Here is a 23,834-nt window from a genome sequence, read left to right as displayed (position 1 = left end):
ATTGAAACCACGTTCTCTTCATGCTGCTTGCTCCCCGATCGAAATCAATTCCGCGTTGTTCTGTAGTTAGAACCACCATTATTCAAAATAGAGATCAAGCACATCGCAGCTCTGCTCGCCGCCCATCCTCCCCCTTTTGCGCAACTTCATCCTGAATGGACTGTCCAGTTACCCACCACGACAAACTCGTGAGCTACGCTGTGCAGCAGAATTCATGGTCGATTTGCACCTGGTGAAAAACACATGCCGCCACCCAAGTTCAAGGCCGAGTCCCAGCTTCATAAGGAGAAGGTTAGTTCGAGCACTTCTGGTCCCTACAAGGTGCAACCTCTTTGCTTGTGGCCCTGTGCTTTGTTGTCTATTCTGTATGAGGGTGGATGTTGCTTCAGTTTGGTTGGACTGATCACTAACGCTATTTTTTTCTCCGCAGTTGGTAAATTCATACAATGAGCTTCTAGAGTGAGCGCGGATCCTCCTTTGCGCCCCCTCCAAATCGCAGCCCGTTTTGCGACAATATCCATCGCCTAGGCTTTTATGATATCTAATACCGCAATAGGGAATTCTCCTCCAAAGATTTACGCAACGTTGGGAACTACAGTTTAGGGAAGCTCATCGGGAAGGGCTCTTTTGGCAAAGTCTATCTCGCGTCTCATAAGCTCACAAATGGCTCTAAGGTGGTATACTCGTTGCCAGAGGGATATCAGGACTCGAGCTAATACCGGGCTCCGATTAGGTCGTGCTCAAATCTTCCAGCCGCAATGATGGAAATCTTGCCCGCGAGATTCACCACCACCGCCAGTTTATACATCCCCACATTGCTCGCCTCTACGAAGTAGTCGTCACCGAAAGTCTAGTATGGCTGGTTCTGGAATATTGTCCAGGTGCGCATTATATCTCGGACAGTGGGTCGCCACGTACTGAAATCATTTGTCTAGGGGACGAGCTCTATAATTATCTCCTACGCAATGGACCAATGCCGGTTGAAAAAGCACAAAAGATATTCACACAGCTTGTCGGAGCAGTAGCATACGTGCATAGCAAGTCATGCGTACATCGAGATCTCAAATTGGAAAATATTTTGTTGGATAAACATGAAAACGTGAAGCTATGCGATTTTGGTTTTACCAGGGAATATGACGGAAAGGCCAGCTATCTGCAAACCTTCTGCGGTACAATATGCTACAGCGCACCAGAAATGCTAAAAGGCGAAAAGTATGCGGGCGAGAAGGTTGACGTGTGGAGCTTGGGTATTATCCTTTATGCGTTGATTGCTGGTGAACTACCATTTGATGAAGATGACGACCAGGTAACGAAATCTAAAATTCTTTCCGAAGAGCCCAAGTATAAAGATCAGTTCCCAGACGAGGCAAAGTCGTTAATCAATTTGCTATTGTCAAAACGACCGCTCTTACGGCCCAGTCTCAGCGATATATTGGCGCATCCGTTCTTAGCAGAGCATGCTCCGCAGCAGCACGCCATCCTGAAACTATCGCGTCCCGCTCCATTCTCGACGCCGTTGGAGAAGACAACTTTAGAGCGAATGAGAAGTGCAGGGGTTAACACCACTCAAGTCATGGAGAATGTCCTAGCACAGCGGTGCGACGCTCTTGCTGGATGGTGGGCCCTACTAATCGAAAAAGAAGAGAGGAAAGAGAAGAGAAGAGAGAGGAAGCGTCGGGAACGAGAAGCCGAAGCCAAAAATCTCCGCCGGTTGAGTGCAGCCAGCAGCCGGTTAGAACGGATTTCCGCCGCCCTGGTCGAGGTTGACGAGGAAAATCACAATCTGGAGCTTCCTCGAAGCCGAGGCCGGACTAACAGGCGGAGTCTTCCAACTCGTGAGTATTGAAACCCATGTTATGGCCTGGGATGTTTTCACTCATCGTCCTTGTAGCCCAACTTTTAATCCCTGACCTCCCCAAGCTTCCGGAAGGAGGCGTCGTTGTGTCCCCTTGCGAAACTATCCCACCCCCTCCGATCGAGAAAGATGATTCAGACCGCTCGGTTAGTTCGTCTCGTGCGCGCCCGGTTCCGCCGCCTAAAGAGCGACGTGTATCCCGCGGTAGTACGCTCCATCTCAGTGCATCCCAGCCCGAGTCAATGCGCCCCCATGGAATATTGAAGCGACCTGGTATGCGTCGACGCCAATACCCTATTTTGAGTCAATTGGCGTCCCTGAAACATTGGCTTGTGGAGTCTACGAAGCGAGCAAAATCACCCCATCCGAAAGGCTTTGGGCACCCGAGTGTGTCTCTTAAGTTCCTTTCCGATAGAAACAACCCGAATAAAAGCAAGAATGCTTCCAAACAACAACTACCAACGCCTTCCAACAGCCCAAATCCAGGCCAAAATTACCAGACGCCAACGCAAATAAAACGTTCGTCGAATTCAAGCCTAGCACCGAGCAATGCTTCATACCCGGGGGCAGTGCGCCCTTCCTCTATCACCCAGCCACCGCGGCCCCTTAACAGCAGCGCCTCGCGTCACCGTAATTCCTTGTCCCCATCACCACTAACACCGCGTAATTCCTATCGCCGCTCGTCAGCCGGACTACGAGGACGGAAATCAACATCTTCATCTGTTTCTTCCATTCGAACCATTCACCATGCACATTCGCATTCCAAAACCTCTTCGGTTTCCTCCAATAGCATCGACACCGTTTCAACTCCGACGGGTTCTTCCATAAAAGCTCTTGCCATTTCCCGCTCTCCGCATGCCTCAATCAAAGTCTTGCCAACGACTCCAAGTGCGTCCACGCGTTTTCCGAATAATATTCGACTTGTCCGAGGAAATAATAGTTCGGTACATAGCAACGGCCCCCTTCATAGCGTCTTCAACGAATCTGCACCACTTACAATCATGTCTTCTCCATCTTCAAGTCTCGTCTTCGCACGACGAAAAAGATCTGCTTTTAAAGGCCCAACGCTAAATACATCTAATCTCATTGCATCTAATGGCGGCGGTACTCCCGTTCTTCCCAGGAGGCGAGAGTCGTTATTTGATGCACCGTCTGGCGACACATCTGCGCTGGGTCCTAGGAAGAGCCAAATCATTGAAGAGGAGGAGGAGCTATTCCAAAGCCATGTCTTCGAAGATGAAGAAGTTGAGGAAGTTGACGGCTTCAGTCCTGTTGACGAGAGAAGCCCGGATCTCGTCCAAGGACGGGCATCCCTTGATGTGATTACTTCCCAATCGATTGCCACATCAGCCGCAACAGGGCCTGTCACTAATGCATCGGCCTCGAGCCCTTCGACTCGCGACACAAAGTCTCCTGAGCCACAACTCCTACCTGCCGCTGAAATTGAATCGACTCAGTATCCCTCGTTCCACCCTTCGGCTGCACAACCTGAATCCGATCCGGTTCGGCCTCCTCGCTCGTCCTCCTTACGCGAGCATCATAAACCCAACTCTCCGGGTAGTGCTACCGCTCACGAGCGCTTTGACAACACACAGACACCGAATGTAATGCAAGAAGAACAAGGGGCAGAAACCCCTAGCCCAAAGACAACATGATTCTGATGTTATGCATTTCCTATTACTTGGTAGCGTCAGGCAATTTGCTGTTTTATACCAATCCTCTTCACTTCACTGCTGGCTTTTGGATACGATAAATCTTTTGGTTCTCTGATGGAACATTGGTGCATGCGTTTACTACTGTTTATGGCTCATTATCTATTTTTGATAATTTTGAATGGGCATTTCAATTTTTCTTCCTGCCTTGTTCTTCACATAGAACAGGGAAGTCTTTTTTCCCCTTCATGTTATTACCTTTGATACAAGGCTGTCGTTTTCGATAACCCCACTGCTGGAGACTATATAGACTTTGCTTCCTTTTTGATACCTAACCCTTAGCATCAAATACCCTTCATATTGTGCTTGCTTTCACCAAAGTGACTTATATACGGCTTCGGACAGGTTGTTGACTTTCTTGGATAGAGACTTCTACACACTGTAATCATGCTTCCCAGTTCATAGATTCGGACATTCAACAAGATTAACAGAGTAATAGACTCCTTAGCCACCCTGCAAAATCCTATTTCCCAAGTAACCAGTTAAGTGAAGTTGCGATTTTTTTGCTATTTATATGCATGTACCAAACTATTTCCCAAACTTCCTGATAAATCTACGTTGAATTCTTTCAGTTTCAACCACCACCAGAACCTGGTAAACACAGCGGTGTCCCCTCATAGTGCAAGCAGATCTACCTAGTGCACAGACCTCCACAGGGCCGATGTTGATCCACTAGTTAACGCATTCTGGAGCGACACGTTCTGAATATCTTGTGAACATTTAGTCTATATGGGATGATAGATACGTGGCACAGTGCCATGGCATGGCAAGCTGGAAGAACACTTCATGGGCGGCTATATAGCTTTCAACTTGAGAAACCACTAACCAAATCCTCCACGGTCTTCAAAGCTCGTGTTTTGCCCAAATCAACGGGTTCAACTCCACAATGGTACGCAAGGGCAAAGTTGTATGTACTTGACTGATGCTGATTGTTAAGCAGGGCTGTGATCAAAACTGCCTATGAGAGGTATAAGCTGGCAGATTTGAAGCGCGAATACCGGATCTACTCCATAGAAAGTATCCGCAAGTCCAAACACATCCGCACATTACTGGACACTATTGACGATTTTGACTCAACATCAAACTTGGCCGACCCAACGCCTGGGGCCGAACCATGGATGGCCTTTGAATGGATGGACTGTTAGCTTGGTGGACTTTGGTCCCGAATATTTCAAACAGCATCCTAGGATCCTGCAGGTAGCTTCAAAGAGTGTTTTGAAGGCTCTCACAACTTATAAGGAGCTGAACCTGATTCATACAGGTAGGTTCAGTGACAATGTTCACTGAAATTGGCCTGTGCATTAAATATTCGCTAGATCTCAAACATGAGAATATCCTTGTCTCAAATATCAACTCGGAGGAGCCTACAGTAAAGTTGGCAGATCTTGGAGCAAGTCTGTATTGTTCCCTACCACCAATGCCAAACATTTAACTAACTCAAATAGCAATACCCGATGGTTTCAATGATGAAAGGATACAGCCAATAGCCTGTCGAGCACCAGAGGTATGGAGAGGCAAGGGGTGCTTTCATGCATCAGATGTGTGGTCTCTAGGCGTTACTGTCAGTTGGCCCTCCTATTCCTCCCCAGGCAGCCTGTTGTTCCAGGCCGTACTAATAGAATGCTTAAAAGCTAACGGATTGCTTATCCCGTACTTCCATCTTTGGCATACACGATGACCCTCTAGGAATAGGCGAACATTGGGCCGTCGCGAAGCTCTTCCGCCTAATCAATGGTCTACCTTCTCCTGTTGATAGATACCGCGAGTCAGAGTGGGAGCTGGCAGAAAAGCTAGTTGATCCACAATATGGTTATATGAAAGTTGGTACAATGGACAAGGAAATCAGGAAGTTGTATTTGCCAGAAGTCATGGCTGATTTTATCATGTCCCTACTTGTTGTGGATGATGAGAAGAGGCCAACAGCTCAGGAGGCATTAAAACATCCATTCTTTCATACGAGGTTTTGATGTTTCGAGCGTCATCGAATCACGAGTACTGCAACTGGAAAGGACCACGACCTCAGTCCCGGTGTGCCCTGGCGGCTGTGGATCGGCACGCTGTCGCCTCTGACCAGATTGACCACTTTGGAAAGCGGTGGCACTGGCCTCGGAATTCCGTTTCTATGGCTGTGGAGTAGAGCGGGCAGAGGGAAGAGAGGCTTTAGGTTGCACATGAAACTGGGGGAGAGCAACCGTATCGCTCGAGCCCGGTCGAGCCGTAAAGGCGTAACTGAATCGCCTTCATCCGGGAAAGGGGAATACCGGAGAGAAGTGATCTCATAGCTATCACGGCTGTGCAATTCCATATTTGTTTACAATAGCAGAGTAATTTCTAGTATCTTGAGATTTCAATTCTTCAATTGCTAAACTGATAGCTATTTCATCAGACATTTTATCAAATTTTGAAGAAGGTTGAAAGTTGAAGATCATCGGATGGTTGACAATGTTTACTAGTTATTGGCTAGGAGAAACCTAGTTAACTTAGTCACTAGTTAACTAAGTTATGAGTGATCAATATGGCACAGTGTTAACAAGCTGTGAGGCTGGTGGAAAAAAAGACACAGACTATCCAGTTGATCAGCATTCCATGTTGCTTGGAGGTCAGCTCGGATGAAGATGGGTTAAGGGTCAAGAAAGAACAGGTCAACTTCCTCATCTTCACCACAAGAGTTAAGATGAACACACTATGGCATGAACAACGCGCCTCTTCTACGCGTCAGGTTCCTCAATCCCGATCAACCAAAAACCCAACTGGTTAACTAGCTGGTTGGGGGTCCTTGGCCAGAGTTCTCGCATGATTTATCGTCTTCCGCCAAAGAGTTGATATCAATCCACCATGCCGTCCTTCAGCTACGCGTTGCAGATACCGAGTAAGCTTATACAGCTGTCCCTTTGGCCTACTCATCCTTGCTTAACTTATATTGGATAATAGCTCCCATTCCGAAGGACTTGGTCTCCCTATTTTCGCAAAGTGATGGCAATGACATCGTCGAACCTCCTTCGAAGAAACGCAAAACTCAAGACAAGGGGTCCGTTTTTGATACAGAGAACGCATCGCATTATCTGCCTCAATACTTAACGGCGACCCGCCTCAGTTTAAAACTTGTAGGAGAAGCTATTGCTGGCCTGTTGTGCTGAGCTGACTGGATTTCCAAAGACATTTGATGGGCCACCCCCTGAACATAATAGCATCGGATACGACGCGTCTCTGAAGATCCCAACCTTTCTATACATTCAACGCCGTTACAATCCTAACAGCCCTCCGTCTGTTTTCGAAATCCAAAGTTATGATTGCCGGTTGGTTATCGAGACCCCGGACCTTGGAGAATATAACCCTTTTATACATTATATTGGCAGCCTCCGCTCAATCTATTCCACATTCAAAAAAGTGCCCTCTGCTTGCTACCGGTCTTTTATTTGTAAAGATCCTGAGGATGGGCTATCTTTCCTGCTTGACGTACAATTTCTCTGGCATGACTCCCTGAGACTTTCTGAAAAAATTACTCCCGCCGTTAGGGGAGCAGCCGCACGGTATTTCCCTGGTGGGCAACCTTTCGTCGACACGGGCAGATTTGGTAGTTTGCCAGACTGGACCCCGAACGAATTTTACCACAATGTTCATGTTCCAACGACCCAGGTGAACCTGTCTGCTATCAAGGGGTTTGAATCAATAAAGTCCCAGCTATTTCCATTTCAAGAACGAACAGTAGGATGGCTACTGAGAAGAGAGGGCATTGAGGTGCTTCCGGACGGTACATTGCGTTCTCTCGTTGATAAATACTTGCCATTCTCGTTCATACAGACCACGGATGCGGACGGCCGCCCATGTTTCATAAGTCGTCTCCTTTGTATTGCTGTCTCTGATCTTTCAGCATGGCCATATGCGAGCCAGATAAACGGCGGAGTTCTTGCAGAAGAGATGGGTCTGGGTAAAACCGTTGAGCTGTTAAGCCTTATCTGCTTGCATAAGCGGCCTCAATCGGATATCTCCGCGCCTTATCCTGGTGCAAAGCTCTACAAGTCTGGTGCGACTTTGATCATTACGCCGGCGGCGATTTTAGAGCAATGGAAGCAAGAAATTTCGAAGCATGCCCCTAGCCTCCGATTTGCGCATTACAAAGGAATTCAAAATAGTGATTTACCGGACGAAGCGATGCTGCAACATCTGGCATCCCAGGACATCGTTCTTACAACTTACAATGTGCTTCAAAGGGAAGTACATTACGCCGAAGATCCGCCGGATCGATCTCTACGTCATCGAAGCAAAGCACCAAGACGGAAATCTCCATTGGTTCAAATATCTTGGTGGCGGGTCTGTATCGACGAGGCTCAGATGGTCGAATCTGGCGTGACTAACGCCGCAAGGGTGGCTCGGATTATCCCACGATGCAATGCTTGGGCAGTGACTGGTACGCCGTTACGGAAAGACGTGAAAGATCTATTTGGGCTATTACAGTTTTTACAGTGTGAGCCACTCTGTCACTCAGTTGAAAACTGGATCCGAATGTGCACAGTTTTTAAACCCGATTGCTATTCCCTAATAAATAAGCTCTTCATTCGTCACAATAAGGATATGATTCGAAATGAACTACATTTACCTCGCCAGAAGCGTGTTGTTATCACCATACCGTTCACTGCAGTTGAAGAACAGCGATACGAACAGCTTTTTCAGCAAATGTGCGACGAATGTGGCCTAGACTCTAACGGTTGCCCTGTGGGAGACCCCGACACACCATGGCCAGTTGAGAAGATGAGGTCTTGGTTAACAAGACTGCGCCAGGCATGCCTTCACCCCGAAATAACGGTAAGCAATACCAGACGCGTTTTCGGAAGCGGTCCTCTTCGTTCTGTTGCCGAAGTCCTTGAGGTCATGATTGATCAAAATGAGGTGCAAATACGTTCGGAGGAACGTACACTCTTGCTCTCTCAGCTTCGAAGAGGACAACTCTTGGAAAATGCAGAAGCTCCAAAGGAAGCATTAAAGCTTTGGGAACAAACTTTGTCAGCAGTCCAAGAAATCGTCGCTGATTGTAGACTTCAACTCGCGGAAATATTGGAGGGCATGGAAAATGAAGAGTCTGGCAACCTGAGCATATCTGACACTGAAGATGAAGAGGCTGAAGGAGAAGAAAAGAACCGCATTGGAACATGTCGACAACGACTTCACGGAGCGCTAGAGCTTGAACATATGTGCAAATTCTTTATTGCTAGCGCATTCTATCAAATAAAAACCGATGAACGGTTTACAAAAGCTGGTTCTGAAGCTTTCAAGGACCTGGAAAGGCTAGAAGAAGAGAATTATGAGGCTGCAAAACTCATTCGAAGGGAAATGTTGACTGAGACAAGTCACAAGGTCAACAAGCACATCAACGTGGTCAGAGCCAAAGCAAAACAGCAGGGGCTGGTCCAAATTCCACGCATGGCAGCTAAACTCGACCCTGGGGGCATTGAAAGCCAGCGTATTCTAGATCACCTTGATGATTTCTGTGAAGCCATAAACCGGCATACAGCCAAATTCAATAAATGGCGAGATCACATGGTCAAACTCATCCTAAGACCTCTTGTCGATGAAGAAGATGCTACGAATTTGCAAGGAAACGAATATGAATCTTCTACAAAAGTCCAAGATGAAATGTATGTGTACATGGAAGCCTTACGTGCCATGGTGGCAGATCATCATGATGCCATTACTGGCCAGACCAATGCTTTGGTTAAACATGAGATGACGCAGGCTTTGGTAAAAGCTAGGGAGGGGAGAGGGACCATCTCCTGAGCTCTTCGTCTCCCTGATAGAGGCTTGTGAGAAACTAAAAGTTCCAAAAGAACTCGGCTCGTTGCGCGGTATCCTCAACGACCTTCGGACTTTGGTTGTTTCTCTAGAATGGCAGGAGAGTGGCGGCAGTGCTCGGGCTCGTGCTGAACTTGCTATTGTTGAAGACCTTCACAAGGCAGTGAGCACGATGTTCTCCACACATTCAAAGGTAGTTCAGAGGCTAGAAAAGGAGATCATTATGTTTCAAAAGGTGACGAATCGAAGATTGGAATACTACCGGCACCTCCAGCAGATTTCCGACACGGTAGCACCTTACGATGAAACAACCAAGGGTGAACCGTTGGATAGGGAACAGTTCCAAGCAAGAATACAAGCTGAGGAACGAATAAAGGTCAAGGCTTCAGGTTTGAAGGCTAAGCGCCGTTATCTCATTCACCTTCGGGACGATGTCACGGGGAGTGAGACGTCAAGGATTTGCATCATCTGCCAGTCTAATTTTGAAATAGGTGCGCTCCTATCCCTTTTTGCTCTTTCACGGTTGCGAGATTGGTCAACTAACAGTTCCCGGTTTTAGGTGTTTTGACAGTATGTGGGCATAAATACTGCAAAGAATGTTTGCGGCATTGGTGGCGTCAGCACCGATCATGTCCTACGTGCAAAACCAGGCTTCGATCCAATGAATTGCATCAAATCACCTATAAACCTTCTGAGCTAGTGGCCCAAGAAGAAAAGACGTCGGGACACTTGGAATCAGATCACGCAATGAAAAACGCGATATATTCTGATATCGAGAGTAGGGACCTAAAAGAAATTAAAGACATTGATATTGATGGATCTTTTGGAACTAAGATAGACACGCTTGCCAGACATCTTATCTGGCTACGGCATCATGATCCAGGCGCAAAGTCCATTGTTTTCTCTCAGTATAAATCATTTCTGGGAATCTTGGCGAACGCATTTAAACGATTCAAAATTGAGTTTAGTAGCATTGACAGTCCCGATGGAATTGAACGGTTTAAAAAGGAACCCTCGGTATGTTGGGCGTTGTCTCTCCTATTTTCCCTTTCGGCATCACGCTGCGTCTAACCATTTGATAGGTTGAATGCTTTCTTTTGCATGCCAAAGCCCACTCCTCTGGGCTGAACCTGGTCAATGCAACACACGTTTTTCTGTGCGAACCCTTAATCAACACGGCCATCGAGCTTCAAGCAATCGCTCGAGTGCACCGGATCGGTCAGCATCGCGAGACCACTGTTTGGATGTACCTCGTCTCCGATTCGGTGGAGGAATCTATCTATCAGATCTCGGTTTCTCGGAGGTTGGAGCACATCGCCCGTAAGCGAAAACAAGTCTCCCAAAACGGCAAAATCCCTCGATCAGGTATAAATGGGAACGGTGCCATGGGCATCTCGGATCTCACGGAAATTGATATCGACTCTGCTAATTCCCTTGAGATGCAAGACGCCGCCCTTGGGAAGATGCTGGTTGGTCGGGCGACGGAGGGAGAAAATGTCGATGATGACGACGTATGGCGATGCCTGTTCGGGGGCCCCAAAAAGGCCGGCTTCTTGGCTGAAGAAGGGACCATTGACAATATCCATATGGGTGTTGACCGGATGCTAAGGGCCGACGCCGCAGAGAGAAGAAGGGACATAGATAGCGAGTGATAGCTTGGGACGCAGCCAAGTACTAGCACGCACGGGATACTAAAAGCGTAGCATAACATCAATGGTTTATAGACGGGATTGCTGTCGTTTCCTCATCGCATCCACCACCCGGGGCGGAAAAGCTTGGGGGGCGGGGCGGAGTGCCCAGCCGTTAGTCAGCGGGCGCCGCGCCCAACGGTCCAAAGTCAACTTTATCACTTGATGTCCGACGTCATCCGCCATCTCCAAGAGGCAACTGAGGAAACGGTTCGACCAAACTCTCCAGAACAGGGCTAGCCGTCACACTCCGCGAATATAACTGCCAGTTGCTTGGATTCTTGCTCTTCAATCATGCTCGCCCATCCATGCCATGCGTGTCTGCATCTAAGCCCGAATCGCGAACACCATGTCTCATGCTCATTTCGCTAGCACCGGTGTTGCTGAGACGCCGGTAGAGCGTGGACCAAGTTACGGTGAGTGCTCTAATCGGATCAGTTGCTTCTTTTCGGCTTGTGCACTCACACCGGATAGCAACCTCCGCTGCCTACTACGTGACTAGAACCACCCGCCGGCCTTTAAAGGAAGGAGAAGAGTCCCCAACAGCAACAACTGCTGCTGCGGCTGCGGAAGGTAATAGATATCCCACTCTGTTGCGAGGGCAGATGACTGACTAGCTTCGTTCCCGAGATAATAGCCGTTCGCATACAAAGCGAGACCCGGAAGAGCGGCACCGGTGAAGAGGCTTCTCCCGTCGACTATGAATTGGCATCTAAGGGTGCCGCAGCAAGCCTGCGTCGTCCTTCGGACCAAGTCGACATGAATCCGGAAAGGTTTATCACTCCCGAAGAAGCCCAGCTAAGCAGAGCTGGGTCAAAGGCAGCGTTGCGAACAATCCGTGATCGTAGAGAGACTCTTGAATCAGAGGCGGTTCTCGAGGATATACGCGAAAAGGATCGTACCTCAAAGATGGCTGCAACCGGCGCCATGGCAACGACTCACAGAAGAGTCGATTCCGGAAACGTTCAAGAGGAATTACCGGATTTGACTAACGCGCTCTCAGCAGCATCTAAGAGTCAACAAGTAGTCGGCGAGGAGCAAGCCGTGATGCAAACTGTCGAGCCTACTTTCGATCCGGCGAAAATGCATCAAGTGGCAGTGAGCAAGACACAGCAAAACCTTGCGGCTTCATTTCCCCCTCGAGGAACGCAGGATGAGACTGCAAAACAGGATACATTGCGCGCAGCGGCAGTTACTATGGCGAAGCAAATGTACTCGCTCATGCCCGAAGCTCAAGAAATTGCTGCTGCCGAGACCTCGGGCGGCTCTAACATCCGAAGCCAGTTTATAATCGGTTTGGACACGGGAACTCATCCCAAAAATTTGATGTTGGAGGCCCAAAAGAGGGTTTCCCTTCGATTGGCCCAGATGGATAATGAACAACAGTCAACTATGATATATCACAGCGCTCGTGGGTCTCCAAGACCTCCTTCGATCACCTCCTTTAGGAGGCGACTCCCATCGACAAGCGATGCAGAAACAAGCAGCTTTGTCCGCGGTGCACCAAGAGCGCCCATTTGCACGGCACACGTGCGGGAAGAGGCGAATGGCGTGACTAGGCCTCCTGGAGACACCGCCCTTAATGGAAGTCGCGCGGAAGAACGCTGACAATCCCATCAATATTATCGCTTGAGATTTGTACATGTATTCCGGGCGGCCATCCCCAGCGGTATTGCGTGAATGGGAGCGTAAAATCAATGAACGTGAGATGGCTGTCAAAGCCCCGCCAACCTGGTCATTTGTTCCGATGACTGGAACCAAATTCGAGGACAACCCTTATGTTCGGGATGTAGCTCGTTCAAAGTTGCAGCCAACACTTGATGTGATTGATGACCGAGTCATCGAGAGAAGAGCCCGGGTGATCGAAAAGAAGCTTGGCAAGGCGCATGAAAAACGTTATCAAAAACGACAAAGGGAGAGAGAAGTGGAGACAATGAAAGTGCATAACATGTTATTAAGTGAGTCCTTTTTTCCCCCTGAAACTAGAAGGGTGAACTGATGCTGATGGCTCTGCAGAGCTTGCGAGGAAGGATGGAAGATCGCAAACAAAGAAGCAAGGGGAAGATTTACATGACGAGGATCGAAAGAAAGGCAAGAAAAAGGTACACAAGGCAGAAAAGATACCTGAGAAAGAAGATGAAGGAATCGATGGCGTTCCAGCGGATACACATACTGCACCTAGGTCTCGTGTTGACCAAGATAGTGCGTTGGGTCCCGAAATGGCCGCTGGACCCGCAAGAAAGGAAGAAGCTGAACAAGTAGCGCCAATGGAACCGGTGATGCAGCCGAACGGGACCTCGAGAGCAGCTATCCCAGAATCAACTCCGCAGGAAAATGTTCACCAATCCGGAGAACCTGGCCTTCCCGGGGTTGTGAGTCAGTGGAGCACTTCTAACGATGGCGAACCGGCTCGACCAGTCGAACCAGAACAGCAGACACCCATTCCACCGAAGCAGGCCAAGCGTACCAGCAATCGGTTCAGTTTGAAGACTATATTCAGCCGCACAACTGTGCGTGATACAGGGAAGCAAGGCGCTTTTGTGGTCCAAAAACGCACTACCGCTGTTGCTCGAGACGGTATCGAAAACGGGGCCTCTGCAGCGCCGATGCCAGCCCAGCCTGTCGTAGCATCCCTGCCAGAGCCTCAACCAGGGATCGTCCCTCGAAGTTCAAAATTCCAGGAGGATTTGTAGCTGCCTTGTGTTCCAGTACAGTTCCGTGCTGGCATTTCGAAACTGTTTGTATTTCGGTTGGATTTTTGCTCTACATTCTGTTATCTTGCTATTGAGATACGTGCATGTTTTTGATAATGTGGCTATCAATCGCAAATTTACAGCACACTGTGGTTGAAGGAACGTTTGTTAACTAATTACTCCATACTCAACTAATACACTAGGGGATTCTGAGTCAAGTTGTCCTTGGGCATTGAGGGGACTGGTAATATAACCTACTTTGTTATATGTTTCAATATCAAGAGTGATCAGTAGACAATTACTATGCACTTTTATGCAAGCATGAACTCAGTAACTAGGTGAGTCTGATTGAGTATGGTTTTGGGCATGACATATCAGTTTCCATTAGGCCAACAAGGCACTGCATACATATAAGTTACATAACTAAACAATAAGCAACATATAATACTAACGGTAAAACTTGAACATAGGGAATTACTTCCTCTCTTAACGAATGGGCGATATCAAGACGCAAGAAGTTACGGCAGAAACGGAGGATCTCATCCTTGATTCCTTTTGTTTCAGTAAAGCTGAATACCCGGGTCTGCAAATCACCGCGTTATGCTAGTTGATAAGAATCGAGACTCGTATGCAACCCAGGCATTGATTCCGGCAAAGAAGATTCTTAGGAGGTGTATCTAACGAAACCCGATGAATCTTCTGTCATACCATGAAATGAAGAAGACCGAGTGTGCCTTTTGCTTGCGAAACTTGTCACCGACTGTCACTGCCTTGCACTTGAGTCCAACTCAATTGCTTGACCCCGTCCACGCCCATCTTGCAACTCGTGACTCCAGGTCCATTGGGAGAGTTGCGGGTGCAAAGAGAGCACAGCTGTCTGACATTGGGTATTGGAGTTCATCCAATCACACCTTATTTTCATCGAAGAGTCCCTCCCATAAGCGTTTTGAACCATGTGTTAGTAACCTTCCAATATTCATCAAAGCAAGGACCCTGAGAAGCAAAAGTCTGGGCGAGCCATTCAGACTCGGTATGGCGAATTCTTTGCTGCCGACGAAGGAAATGATCGAGATGCATCGGAGCTCATCGGGGTGTTAGCCCAGCTTCATTAAACGGTAAAAATTGAGGATTTGAATCGGATGATAATATCAAGGAGCTCTGCTGCGATTTATGCCGACGAAGAACACAGGGAATTCGACATATTCAGAAGGCAAAGGTTGCAGGAAGTCATGGGACAGGTGTAATTGCTTAGTTGGTTCAAACTATCGGCTGTTTTGAGGGCTGAACTGGTAATAGATTCTCCGGTTGGCGAGTAAGTTTGTTAAATACTCAAAAGGTCGACTGGGTTTCTTGCTCGAAAGAGGCAACGCATAAATGATGAAAAAGGATGCTGGACTGCCGATTGTGACTTGGATTTGCAGTCCTGAAATCGGTACTTCGGCAAGCTAGACCAAGTGTCTATTACTTCCCGCCAAGGGACCAAGCGAGAGGCTCAATTGGATCGCGTTCCAATGCTAACGGGTATCTGTAGCCTCTGCAATTAAAAGTCCCGGCCGTACGTTGTGACTAGGTGTCTGTCGATCCGGCCGGGCCCATCAAAAAGTAACAGACAGCGCTAGCTCCAGGAGTACGGATAGCTTAAACAAGAGAACCTCGTATAGCAAGGTACAAGTCAACCGTCTGTGTTTCGCCATGTCCATGCAAATTATATATTGGACAGCTCCATGCGTCTTACATCAACAAACGCCAGGCACCCAATATCAGTGCAGCAGTACCAGTGCAGACGCCCCTATTCCGAGCCAAGACAGTAAATGTCAATTCGCACAGACGAATGGCAAACTAAAGCCGTAGAAGTTAGTGGGAACACATACGTCAACCATTGCAAAGTTGAGAATTTAACAGCTTCCACCCTCTCCCTCAAACCAGCGACTTCCTGTTCAATCCGCGTTTCCGTTTCCTTTATTCTCATCTCTAGCCCATTCGCCTCTTCTCTGATTCTTCCCTTCTCAAGGTTAAGATCCAGTCGAACAGAAGCTTGTGTGCGGCTGATCTCATCACGGAGCCGGGAATTCAATTTGGCCAGATCGCCTGCGATCCGATCATGTGAGGAGCGGGTAAGTTGCGCTTCGGTTGAGTCGGAGTTTAATAATTCAGAGCGCAGTTTGGCAAAATCGACCTTTTGGGTGTACGCTGACCGTTCGGCATCTATTTCGATTTAGTGACACGGGACAAAGGGTGCAGCACGCCCGTTTATGACGGTAGTGCTAGAGTAAGGCAACAGACCTTCTCTCAGTACCATGGTCCTCGTCAGATTCTGTATTGATTCTTCGATGACATCGTTGAGAACCCTCATTAAAGCTACCGCTTGTTCATCACTGAACCCTTCACCTTTTAGCCGTTGAACGAGCTTCAGCGTATCGAAGCGGTGATCTTTCTGCCTTGAAGCAGATGCATGGAAGGCCCGGCGCGCAGGCTTGAATGCCGCAACATAAACACCATTATGTCTTATGGGGGCAGAGAGTCGCTCTGGTTCGCGGGGAGCTATGGGCTGCGGAGTAGGAGAAAAGTAGCGGAGAGCATAAGGAACGGTGACGGTGAAGTTGGAACGCCGGGGTCAATGCCGACGACGATGATGTTGACGGAGAGGAGGTGGAAAAGGCCTTGGTGAGCCGGACCTGCTGGAGCCGATTTGGACCGGCAAAGGATGCGCGCCTATGATGCGGGTTTGCAGAGCTTCCTGATGCAAGAAAATTCGACGGAATGGCACGAGAGGTACCGGACTGCGAAGAGCAGAGAAACCGCGGCAGCTCAACGACGGATTTGGAGTTTGCCATGTCGAAATCGTAAAGGTATGCCCTCGAACTGCCTTGGTGGGCTGGCGCGTGCGGTGTGAAGGCAGAAGCATCGTCAGATAGTTAATATATTCCGAGGTCATCAGGGTGTCATCGGAAAAGCATTTCTCCGATGACCTCAATCATACTCACCACACGAACGACTTCCTTGACATAGGATGATAGGATCTGCCCTACAAAGTATGGATGCCCTGCCACTGTAAGTGACGAGAATGAGTTTCCATAGTGTTCTATTCCGTATACGCCGTGGGAATGAAAAGGGCCAACCAATTCCAACCTCACTACAAGCGAATAAGAAAGGTCAGGAATCGGCAATATTTGGAATTTCTTTTGGAATAAAAATTTCCCATGACCGGATCGCTTAGAAATAGTCAACTGCGCTAGAGCTCAGAGTTCGTCTATGATCCTAAAGCTCAAGATCCTCCTCTAGTCCAAATTGAAAAGCTCCCTCAAAATTTTCATGGTATCTTCTGGACTGTTAACGGCATGGCCTGTAGTGCGCTTGTCAACGTAGATTTCCCAGTCGTTTCCGCCTTCAAATGCCTTGTCGCCAAAGAAATGGATGGTGGTGTACTCAACACCGGAAATGTTCTTTTCAGCCTCAACGTGCTGAAGGCAGTATGTCTTATCCCAGCCCGTGGGGAAGACATCAAAGGATATTTGCCCACCAATAGAGAATCTAGTAAAAATCCCGTGGTTAATATGTATCAGAGATGTGATTTGTCGATTACCCGCGGGGAAAGAAACAGCCGGTGTGTACGGTCATACTCACGTTAATCCATAATCAGGGAATTCCTTCTTCAGCGCTTCCACCATTGTCTTTCGGAAGTTATGCTGTTTGTCATACCTGACGGAGAATAGTCAGCGAACGAAATCCGGTGTTCCAAGAAGCAAGGCCCGAAAGCACGCAAAAACACAGCTGAAAGTGTAACACGTACTTTTCGAATTCGATCCTCTCCTCCCCACTGGCATTTCTCCCGATTGGACTAATATTCACCATCCCATTTCGGAACTCAACAAAAGTTCCTCTCTTCTTGGGCAGTTTCAAGTCCGCAATGTATCTCAAGCAAAAGTTCACAAGGTTCTGGTACTTCTCCTCCCCAAGCCACTGGATGAAACTATTGCCCGTCAGGGGTTTCCCCAGCCTGAACGCGGTAAGGCCGTTTTCCGCGAAGCAAAAGTCAAAGAGTGAGGTCACGTTCGTAGTTGCAGTACCAAGTTGCTCTTGCTGCTTGGCTAGGTCGGAGCCACCAACCTGAATGGAGCGTCAGTCAGGATTGGTCCTAATGGGCTGTTGCACAAGCCCCCGTCGGTAGCGCAATAGGTTGCATGTAACAAAAGGACATGCAAATCTGGAAAAGAGCACACGGGACAGTGTGTGGATTTATCGACGTACGTATCCGATAGCGCACTTATGCCGTAGTTGAGAGAGCAATTGGAGCATCTCGGGAGAGGCAGTCTACCGCTCGACACAGCATTCAAAGTGTTAGCGTTTCTGAAATTCTGTATAGCTTCCCAACTTGAAAAGGGTTTGGGTCTCACCAGCCTCGCAGGTGTCAAGGTGCCATCGACATCGAACAGGCAGATTGTATTCTTGATGGGACGGTTCTCCAGGGAGGGGTACACGCTTGCTGCTTCCGCGGTCATTGTTGCTCTCGTCTGCGCCGGGGTATCTTTGCGGTGTTCAAGCAGGAAGGGAAAATATTGCTCAGTCAAAAAGTCAGCTGCCAGAGGATAGGAGTGTACAGCTGCGTTGGAGGAGCAATGAAGCAAAAGAGCGACGGTGAAGAGGGGCAGAACACGCAAGCGGCAGTGAGGTGGCTGCGAGTGGGGCCGAACAGCGGTCAAAGGGGCCTGGTTCAGGGGCTGGCCCAGTGCTTGGTCGTCGAGATTTTCAACTCTGGTGTCGAAGAGTGAGTCTATGGAGTATATTAAAAAATCTCTTATCTGCATTTCCTTGTATAATAGCTATTTATGAATATGATCTAAAGTACTTTGCCCAAAGGACACCCCCCAAGTGGTCTAACTAGTTAATACATTCGCCTTGAATGGATTCTCAAGCTAATTCAAAGGGTAAAGAAAGCAAATGCCACAAGACCGTGCAAAAGAATTGTAAATTGTACATAAGATCATGCATCCGGCGCCATGCTCTGGAACTGACATAACAAACCCAGGGAGATACATTAAAACGGCTAAAATAGAGTGGGGATAATATGTGCAATGTAAGTGAGAATAGGAAAATCAAATAGCACTTTTAAACCGCAGCTGCCTGAATATTCTTTCCCTTGACGCTCTTCCATTCCAAGCCCAGGGCGCCGATGATACCCAGCGAGGACATGGCAACAGAGACGTACCAAGTGTTGGTGAGAGCTATGTTGTATGCCGACTGGATGTTGTCCAATAGATCCGGCGGAACTTGCGCTTTAAGCTGGGTGGCGCCAACGCGCAGCACGATCGACGGGTCAATCTCTGGTGCCGCCTCCCGAATCCCGTTCATAAGACGGTTGACGAATACATTTTGCCCAACGGATACAAACAAAGCTCCGCCAAACGTCTGCGCAAACATGACCAACACGGTTCCGACTGCCACATCCTCGAGTTTTAGCACGGTTTGAGCTGCCATCAGGGGCAACTGGAATCCCAATCCAAGCCCCGTCCCATAAATGACCTGATAACCAATCCATTGCTGATGGCCAGTGTTGGTGGCAAAGGTTGTAAGCATAGCAGCGCCGACTGCGGACAAGATGACGGACATATACGCGAATTGAGTATAATATCCGAGGACGGTGATGACGATTCCGCCAAGTAGGGAGAAGACAACCAGAGCCAAGACCAGTGGAATGGCCATGATCCCCGACTTCGTGGCCGAAGACCCTTTAATCGCTTGAAACCAAATAGGGAGATAGAACACAATAATGAAAAAAGATGCGCCCAGCGTAAAGGCAAAAAAGGTAGCCGAGGCAATACTTCGCTGTTTGAGAATGCGCGGAGGGACCGTCGCCCCGTCGCCTAGGTAAAATTGGATTCCAATGAATAAACTGATCAAAAGGCCGAAAAAGATGAAAAGGATGATGATGCGCCAGTTACCCCAAGGGTATTTGGTCCCACCCCACTGAAGGGCCAAGAGGAGGCAGACAACACCAGGCATAAATGCTGAGGTGCCAACCGGATCCAATTGTAGTAGACGCGCTTTCCAGCTCAAGGTCTTAAGCTTTTGCTTTGGGGGCTTGAGGAAGACCAGGATAGCTAAGATAGTCACGGCACCGATCGGGAGGTTGATATAAAAACACCATCTCCAGGAGACATGGTCTGTGAAAGCACCTCCCATTAGGGGGCCCACAACGGATGCAATGCCATACATGGAGCCGAATATGCCGTTATCTGACAATTCGAGAGAGGAGCCGTTAATAGGAGTTCCAAGACGAGACAGGAAGTTTTGGGGACCTACAGATGGGACGTTTTTCCAGGGGAACCGTATAAGCAACGATTACCAAGGCACCAGAGAAAATGCCTGCTGAGCCCATACCGGCAACAGCACGACCAATGATGAGAGCCTCAGAGTTTGGAGCTGCTCCACACACGACAGAGCCAATCTCGAAGACAAAGATGGCCGTCAAAAACACCCATTTCACAGGGAAGAAGGTGTATATTTTTCCGAATATCAATTGAAAAGAGCACGTCGTGAGGAGGTATGAGCTACCATACCAGCCGACATCGTCAAGAGCTCTAAAATCATCAGTGATTCTTGGAATGGCTGTCGCGATGATCGTATTATCCTAGCGCGCAGCAATCAGTCAAGGCTATTCAATAATCTGAGGAGGTTCCAAGCTCTCTTACAAGCGCGACGAGTAGCACGGCAAGACACAATCCGACTATAATGATCAACAAAGGTATTCCCGAAATATAATCCGGCTGTGCTTCATCTTCGCTTTCGACACCGTTCGCTTGGTCATCTTTAGTCTCTTCTGTCGTGGGATGTTCTGATTCTCGTGGTGTCGAAGAAGCCTCCCCATTCCCCTCCATTGGGGCCTTTTCCTTTTCTGGTTGAGATACCGCAAAGGATGGGTTCTCGCTGGGCACGATCGTGGTGGTGACAGACCCATGCTCTTTCGACTCGACCTCTTCCGACTTCTTACGGAATCTGTTGGTCCACGAGCTCATATTGACCAGAGGCAGTACGCTAGTTGATCAGACAGGAACGGAGTCAGACGAGCATTGGGTGGTTTCCTTACATTGATAAAAAGTGAGAAACAAACAACTAGCACTGGAGAAGTGTTGAAAATGGTGGCTTGAAGAACGCGAGGTGACGCGCTCTCCCGTCTCTCAGCAGCGATAGCTCTCGAGGCAGCAACGATCCTAACAGCAAGGAAGCAGTGGTTGGTATTAAATATTAAATATTTGAGACAGAAAACAAGTGAGACTTTACGAATGGAACCGGGAGAAGAAAAGAAAAAAATCCGGAAAGCGAAGAGAAATTTGTTTCCGAGCAAGCCTCAGTTGCAGAAAAAAAGCCACTTGACCCTTTTGAAGCCTCCTTGCTCGTGTTTTGAAAACGACCGCGAAGGAGTTAGTTAATGCTGGACCCTGACGGAGTAGGGCGTGAAGCTTTAATCTGCCAGTCTCATTGCCAGGGGCAGGCACATTAGTTAATTATCATAAGAATTCCGTGGATATTCTCTGTAGACGAGTGCTATGTGAATTCATAATGCCTCGGGGCGACTCTGGTTTGTGAGATGATGGCGCTTCAACTCAGGCGGGAGACCGTCGACAGCAAGCAACGCTGTCTGGAAGTTTCCTTGCAAATCTCAACAATTGTCACAAGCCCTGTGCCACCACCAAGTCTTGGCTTCCAATAAACGCAGTGATGAAGACGGCAAGGAAAAGCAACATGTGGTCGGGAAGGAATATCAGCGAAAACACCAGCCCAAACCATCTCTGCTTAAGCTCTCGGGCAGCTTACCGCATTGGGCGACTGGTGCATCCTAACCCTAGCCCCGGCAGCTCTAACATCCCGATCTCCGTGCCACGATCGACGCTTGTGTGCGAAACAGAGCCGGGACTCTGCACTTTGCGATCCCGATGAGCTGCGAATTATGTCATTACCCCGTACCGGGATCGGGAATGAAGCGTCTTTTTTACCGGCAGGGCTTGACAGTCACGCGCCGAGCATCAACATACGGAAGTCTCAGGCACGAAAGAAGAGACTTGGGAGTTTTGCTTCATCACACGGAGTTGAATATTCCCGTCCCATCGAGAAACCACCCCCATGAAGGGATGAAGGTCAAGATGAATTTTGCTGTTGATAGCCCCAATTTCCAGTTGAAGGCTTCGCTATGACTGTGAAACACTATAATAACAGCCCGTTGATTTATCTATGCTTTAGCAGAAGAAGTGAGGCCAGGAAATCCTGCTATTACTGTGGAAAAGAAAAAAGCCGCGGCAGATCACTTCCGTGATCCATTGCTGTCATTCTAGGTGCGGCTTGCGAGTTTCCCGGGCGTTCCCTGAAGGTGCCTCGTTGATTAATCCTGCCAACACGCCAGGATGGTATTGTCAGTGCTTAATTCTCAGGTAATTAGCCGACGATATCAACAGTGGTCGGCGTCCAATGTGGGATAGCCAGCCACGTTTGGATTAACGGACTCGCGAACCGTAACAACAGAATGAAGTGCCAGTCCCTACCTGAACGAGACGCTCGAGGAACATCTGGTAGGCTGACATTCCAGGCGGAGGTGGAGGTAGGAGTGACAGCATGACTCCGGAAGCTGGACTGTGTCTGGTTACAAGCTGCGGCTCCTGGGCTCATCTCAACAGACTGCTTGGTCATGGAGCTGTTTTCGGACCATCCATTCAGAATCTTCAACGTCTCCTTGTCATAGCATTAGCTCTGAGAAAGGCACTAGGGAAAACACTGCCTTACTCTACCTGGTGCAGCTTCTATCTTATTTCACAGCCAAGCTCAGTCGACATCAATATGGTGTGCTCCAGGACTCATTATCATCAGTAAGGGTGAGAAAGGACACTCTACATAACTCGATCCTGACCAGCGAAATCGTTCTGCCGATACGGAGTTGATGAAAAAAAAGCAAGTTGCATGATCAATTAACTCAGAACTTGGGACCCCATGAAATCTCGAAACCAACGCCCTCGCGAACGCCCGCAGTACGCCCCTGCAAGCGCATATCATTAGGATACCGCTGACTGCAGGACCCGTGCCGCCAACCGACTCAGCAATTTCGCCTTATCTTCTTGCGGCAACTCCTGGAAAACCTGGTACACGCTCTTGCCCTTTTTGTCCCTCACGGCACCAAGCCTGTTCCCCGCCACCGCTCCGGCTACTGCCCCCGGGAAATTCGCAACGATGAACCCAATGGCACCACCGCTTAAGCCTCCCAGAACAGACCAGAAGTAACCTCCCGCAGCCTCCGCCGCGTCCGCTGCCATGCTCTCCTCGCGAAGCATCTCTTCGAACATGGATCCGAACTGGTCGGACGAAAACGACTCGGACTGTGGGGGAGGGTGTGCATTGGTTCCACGATGACTCTTGCAGAGGACGAGGTGCGGCGTGCGTCGTCGTACTCGCGGCGTCTCCGGGGATCTGAAAGAATGTAATAGGCATCGTTTACCTGCTGGAATCTCTTCGTGCGCGTGGCTCGCTCGGGAGAGCCTGCGGGGACGCGGTCAGGGTGGTGTTTAAGGGCGGCGCTACAGCGCAAACAAAAAGGATATCAGCGATTTAAAAAGGCGAGGTCGAAGATATGATTTGGTCTCACCGTTTATAGGCATCGCGGATTTGCTGTTGGGTTGCAGAGGGGTCTACTTCCAAAACCTTGTCTAGAAATTTGATGTTAATAGGCAAGTCCGATAAATGAAGGGGGTGTTCAGACATACAATAGTCCACCGAGTCTAGAAAGGAGAGATTGATTAGCATATGAGCATGGAAAACAGCGTCAAAAGCGAACATTGCCTGGGGCATCTGGGCACACACCAGCCATTTTGCTTTATTCACAGCAACTATATTTCTTTCCTTTTCAGCCTGCTACACTTGGAGAACTATCTGTATGGTTAGTCTTTTCGATATTTGCAAATTTTTCTGGGTGGAAAGAAAGGATGGTGGCCTTTTAGGAGGGCCATCCGTGCCTGATACATTTTGCCCACATGGCATGACTGGCCAAACGATGACGTTGTTCCAATCACTAAAAGCTAGTTTAACTCCCTAGTTAACGCTAAGGTCGGCATATGGCCAT

At 48.6% G+C, this 23,834-nt stretch overlaps 8 protein-coding genes across 8 annotated transcripts; 4 read left to right on the top strand and 4 right to left on the bottom strand.

The window, feature by feature from the left end:
• Positions 1-243: 243 nt before the first annotated feature.
• On the top strand, positions 244-3,510 carry UREG_07853 (OSK2 protein; the record flags this gene model as incomplete). The annotated part of the gene is made up of 5 exons (XM_002583034.1): positions 244-291; positions 431-459; positions 557-677; positions 734-1,835; positions 1,892-3,510. 5 exons carry the CDS (start codon positions 244-246, stop codon positions 3,508-3,510), a joined length of 2,919 nt encoding a protein of 972 aa, XP_002583080.1.
• A 1,333-nt stretch (positions 3,511-4,843) lies between these two features.
• Positions 4,844-5,534, top strand: UREG_07852 (uncharacterized protein; the record flags this gene model as incomplete). Its single annotated transcript, XM_002583033.1, has 3 exons — positions 4,844-4,961; positions 5,013-5,071; positions 5,199-5,534. The coding sequence occupies 3 exons, from the start codon at positions 4,844-4,846 to the stop codon at positions 5,532-5,534; spliced, it is 513 nt and encodes a 170-aa protein (XP_002583079.1).
• Positions 5,535-6,402: 868 nt separating this feature from the next.
• On the top strand, positions 6,403-11,006 carry UREG_07851 (uncharacterized protein; the record flags this gene model as incomplete). Its single annotated transcript, XM_002583032.1, has 7 exons — positions 6,403-6,436; positions 6,499-6,671; positions 6,724-7,975; positions 8,207-9,303; positions 9,362-9,845; positions 9,914-10,371; positions 10,437-11,006. 7 exons carry the CDS (start codon positions 6,403-6,405, stop codon positions 11,004-11,006), a joined length of 4,068 nt encoding a protein of 1,355 aa, XP_002583078.1.
• A 385-nt stretch (positions 11,007-11,391) lies between these two features.
• Positions 11,392-13,735, top strand: UREG_07850 (uncharacterized protein; the record flags this gene model as incomplete). Its single annotated transcript, XM_002583031.1, has 5 exons — positions 11,392-11,458; positions 11,517-11,615; positions 11,680-12,630; positions 12,677-13,000; positions 13,059-13,735. The coding sequence occupies 5 exons, from the start codon at positions 11,392-11,394 to the stop codon at positions 13,733-13,735; spliced, it is 2,118 nt and encodes a 705-aa protein (XP_002583077.1).
• A 1,814-nt stretch (positions 13,736-15,549) lies between these two features.
• On the bottom strand, positions 15,550-16,569 carry UREG_07849 (uncharacterized protein; the record flags this gene model as incomplete). The annotated part of the gene is made up of 4 exons (XM_002583030.1): positions 15,550-15,574; positions 15,607-15,940; positions 16,019-16,276; positions 16,329-16,569. The coding sequence occupies 4 exons, from the start codon at positions 16,567-16,569 to the stop codon at positions 15,550-15,552; spliced, it is 858 nt and encodes a 285-aa protein (XP_002583076.1).
• Positions 16,570-17,013: 444 nt separating this feature from the next.
• Positions 17,014-18,031, bottom strand: UREG_07848 (eukaryotic phosphomannomutase; the record flags this gene model as incomplete). Its single annotated transcript, XM_002583029.1, has 4 exons — positions 17,014-17,266; positions 17,360-17,434; positions 17,526-17,842; positions 17,984-18,031. 4 exons carry the CDS (start codon positions 18,029-18,031, stop codon positions 17,014-17,016), a joined length of 693 nt encoding a protein of 230 aa, XP_002583075.1.
• An 810-nt stretch (positions 18,032-18,841) lies between these two features.
• Positions 18,842-20,748, bottom strand: UREG_07847 (uncharacterized protein; the record flags this gene model as incomplete). The annotated part of the gene is made up of 3 exons (XM_002583028.1): positions 18,842-19,896; positions 20,036-20,363; positions 20,425-20,748. The coding sequence occupies 3 exons, from the start codon at positions 20,746-20,748 to the stop codon at positions 18,842-18,844; spliced, it is 1,707 nt and encodes a 568-aa protein (XP_002583074.1).
• Positions 20,749-22,162: 1,414 nt separating this feature from the next.
• Positions 22,163-23,582, bottom strand: UREG_07846 (uncharacterized protein; the record flags this gene model as incomplete). The annotated part of the gene is made up of 5 exons (XM_002583027.1): positions 22,163-22,456; positions 22,783-23,185; positions 23,361-23,421; positions 23,479-23,493; positions 23,576-23,582. 5 exons carry the CDS (start codon positions 23,580-23,582, stop codon positions 22,163-22,165), a joined length of 780 nt encoding a protein of 259 aa, XP_002583073.1.
• Positions 23,583-23,834: the final 252 nt, after the last annotated feature.

Source organism: Uncinocarpus reesii, genomic scaffold (genome assembly GCF_000003515.1).
Source record: "Uncinocarpus reesii 1704 scaffold_5 genomic scaffold, whole genome shotgun sequence".
NCBI lineage: Eukaryota > Fungi > Ascomycota > Eurotiomycetes > Onygenales > Onygenaceae > Uncinocarpus > Uncinocarpus reesii.
The sequence above is the reverse complement of the archived record's forward strand: the minus strand, read 5'-3'. Positions and strand labels throughout refer to the sequence as shown.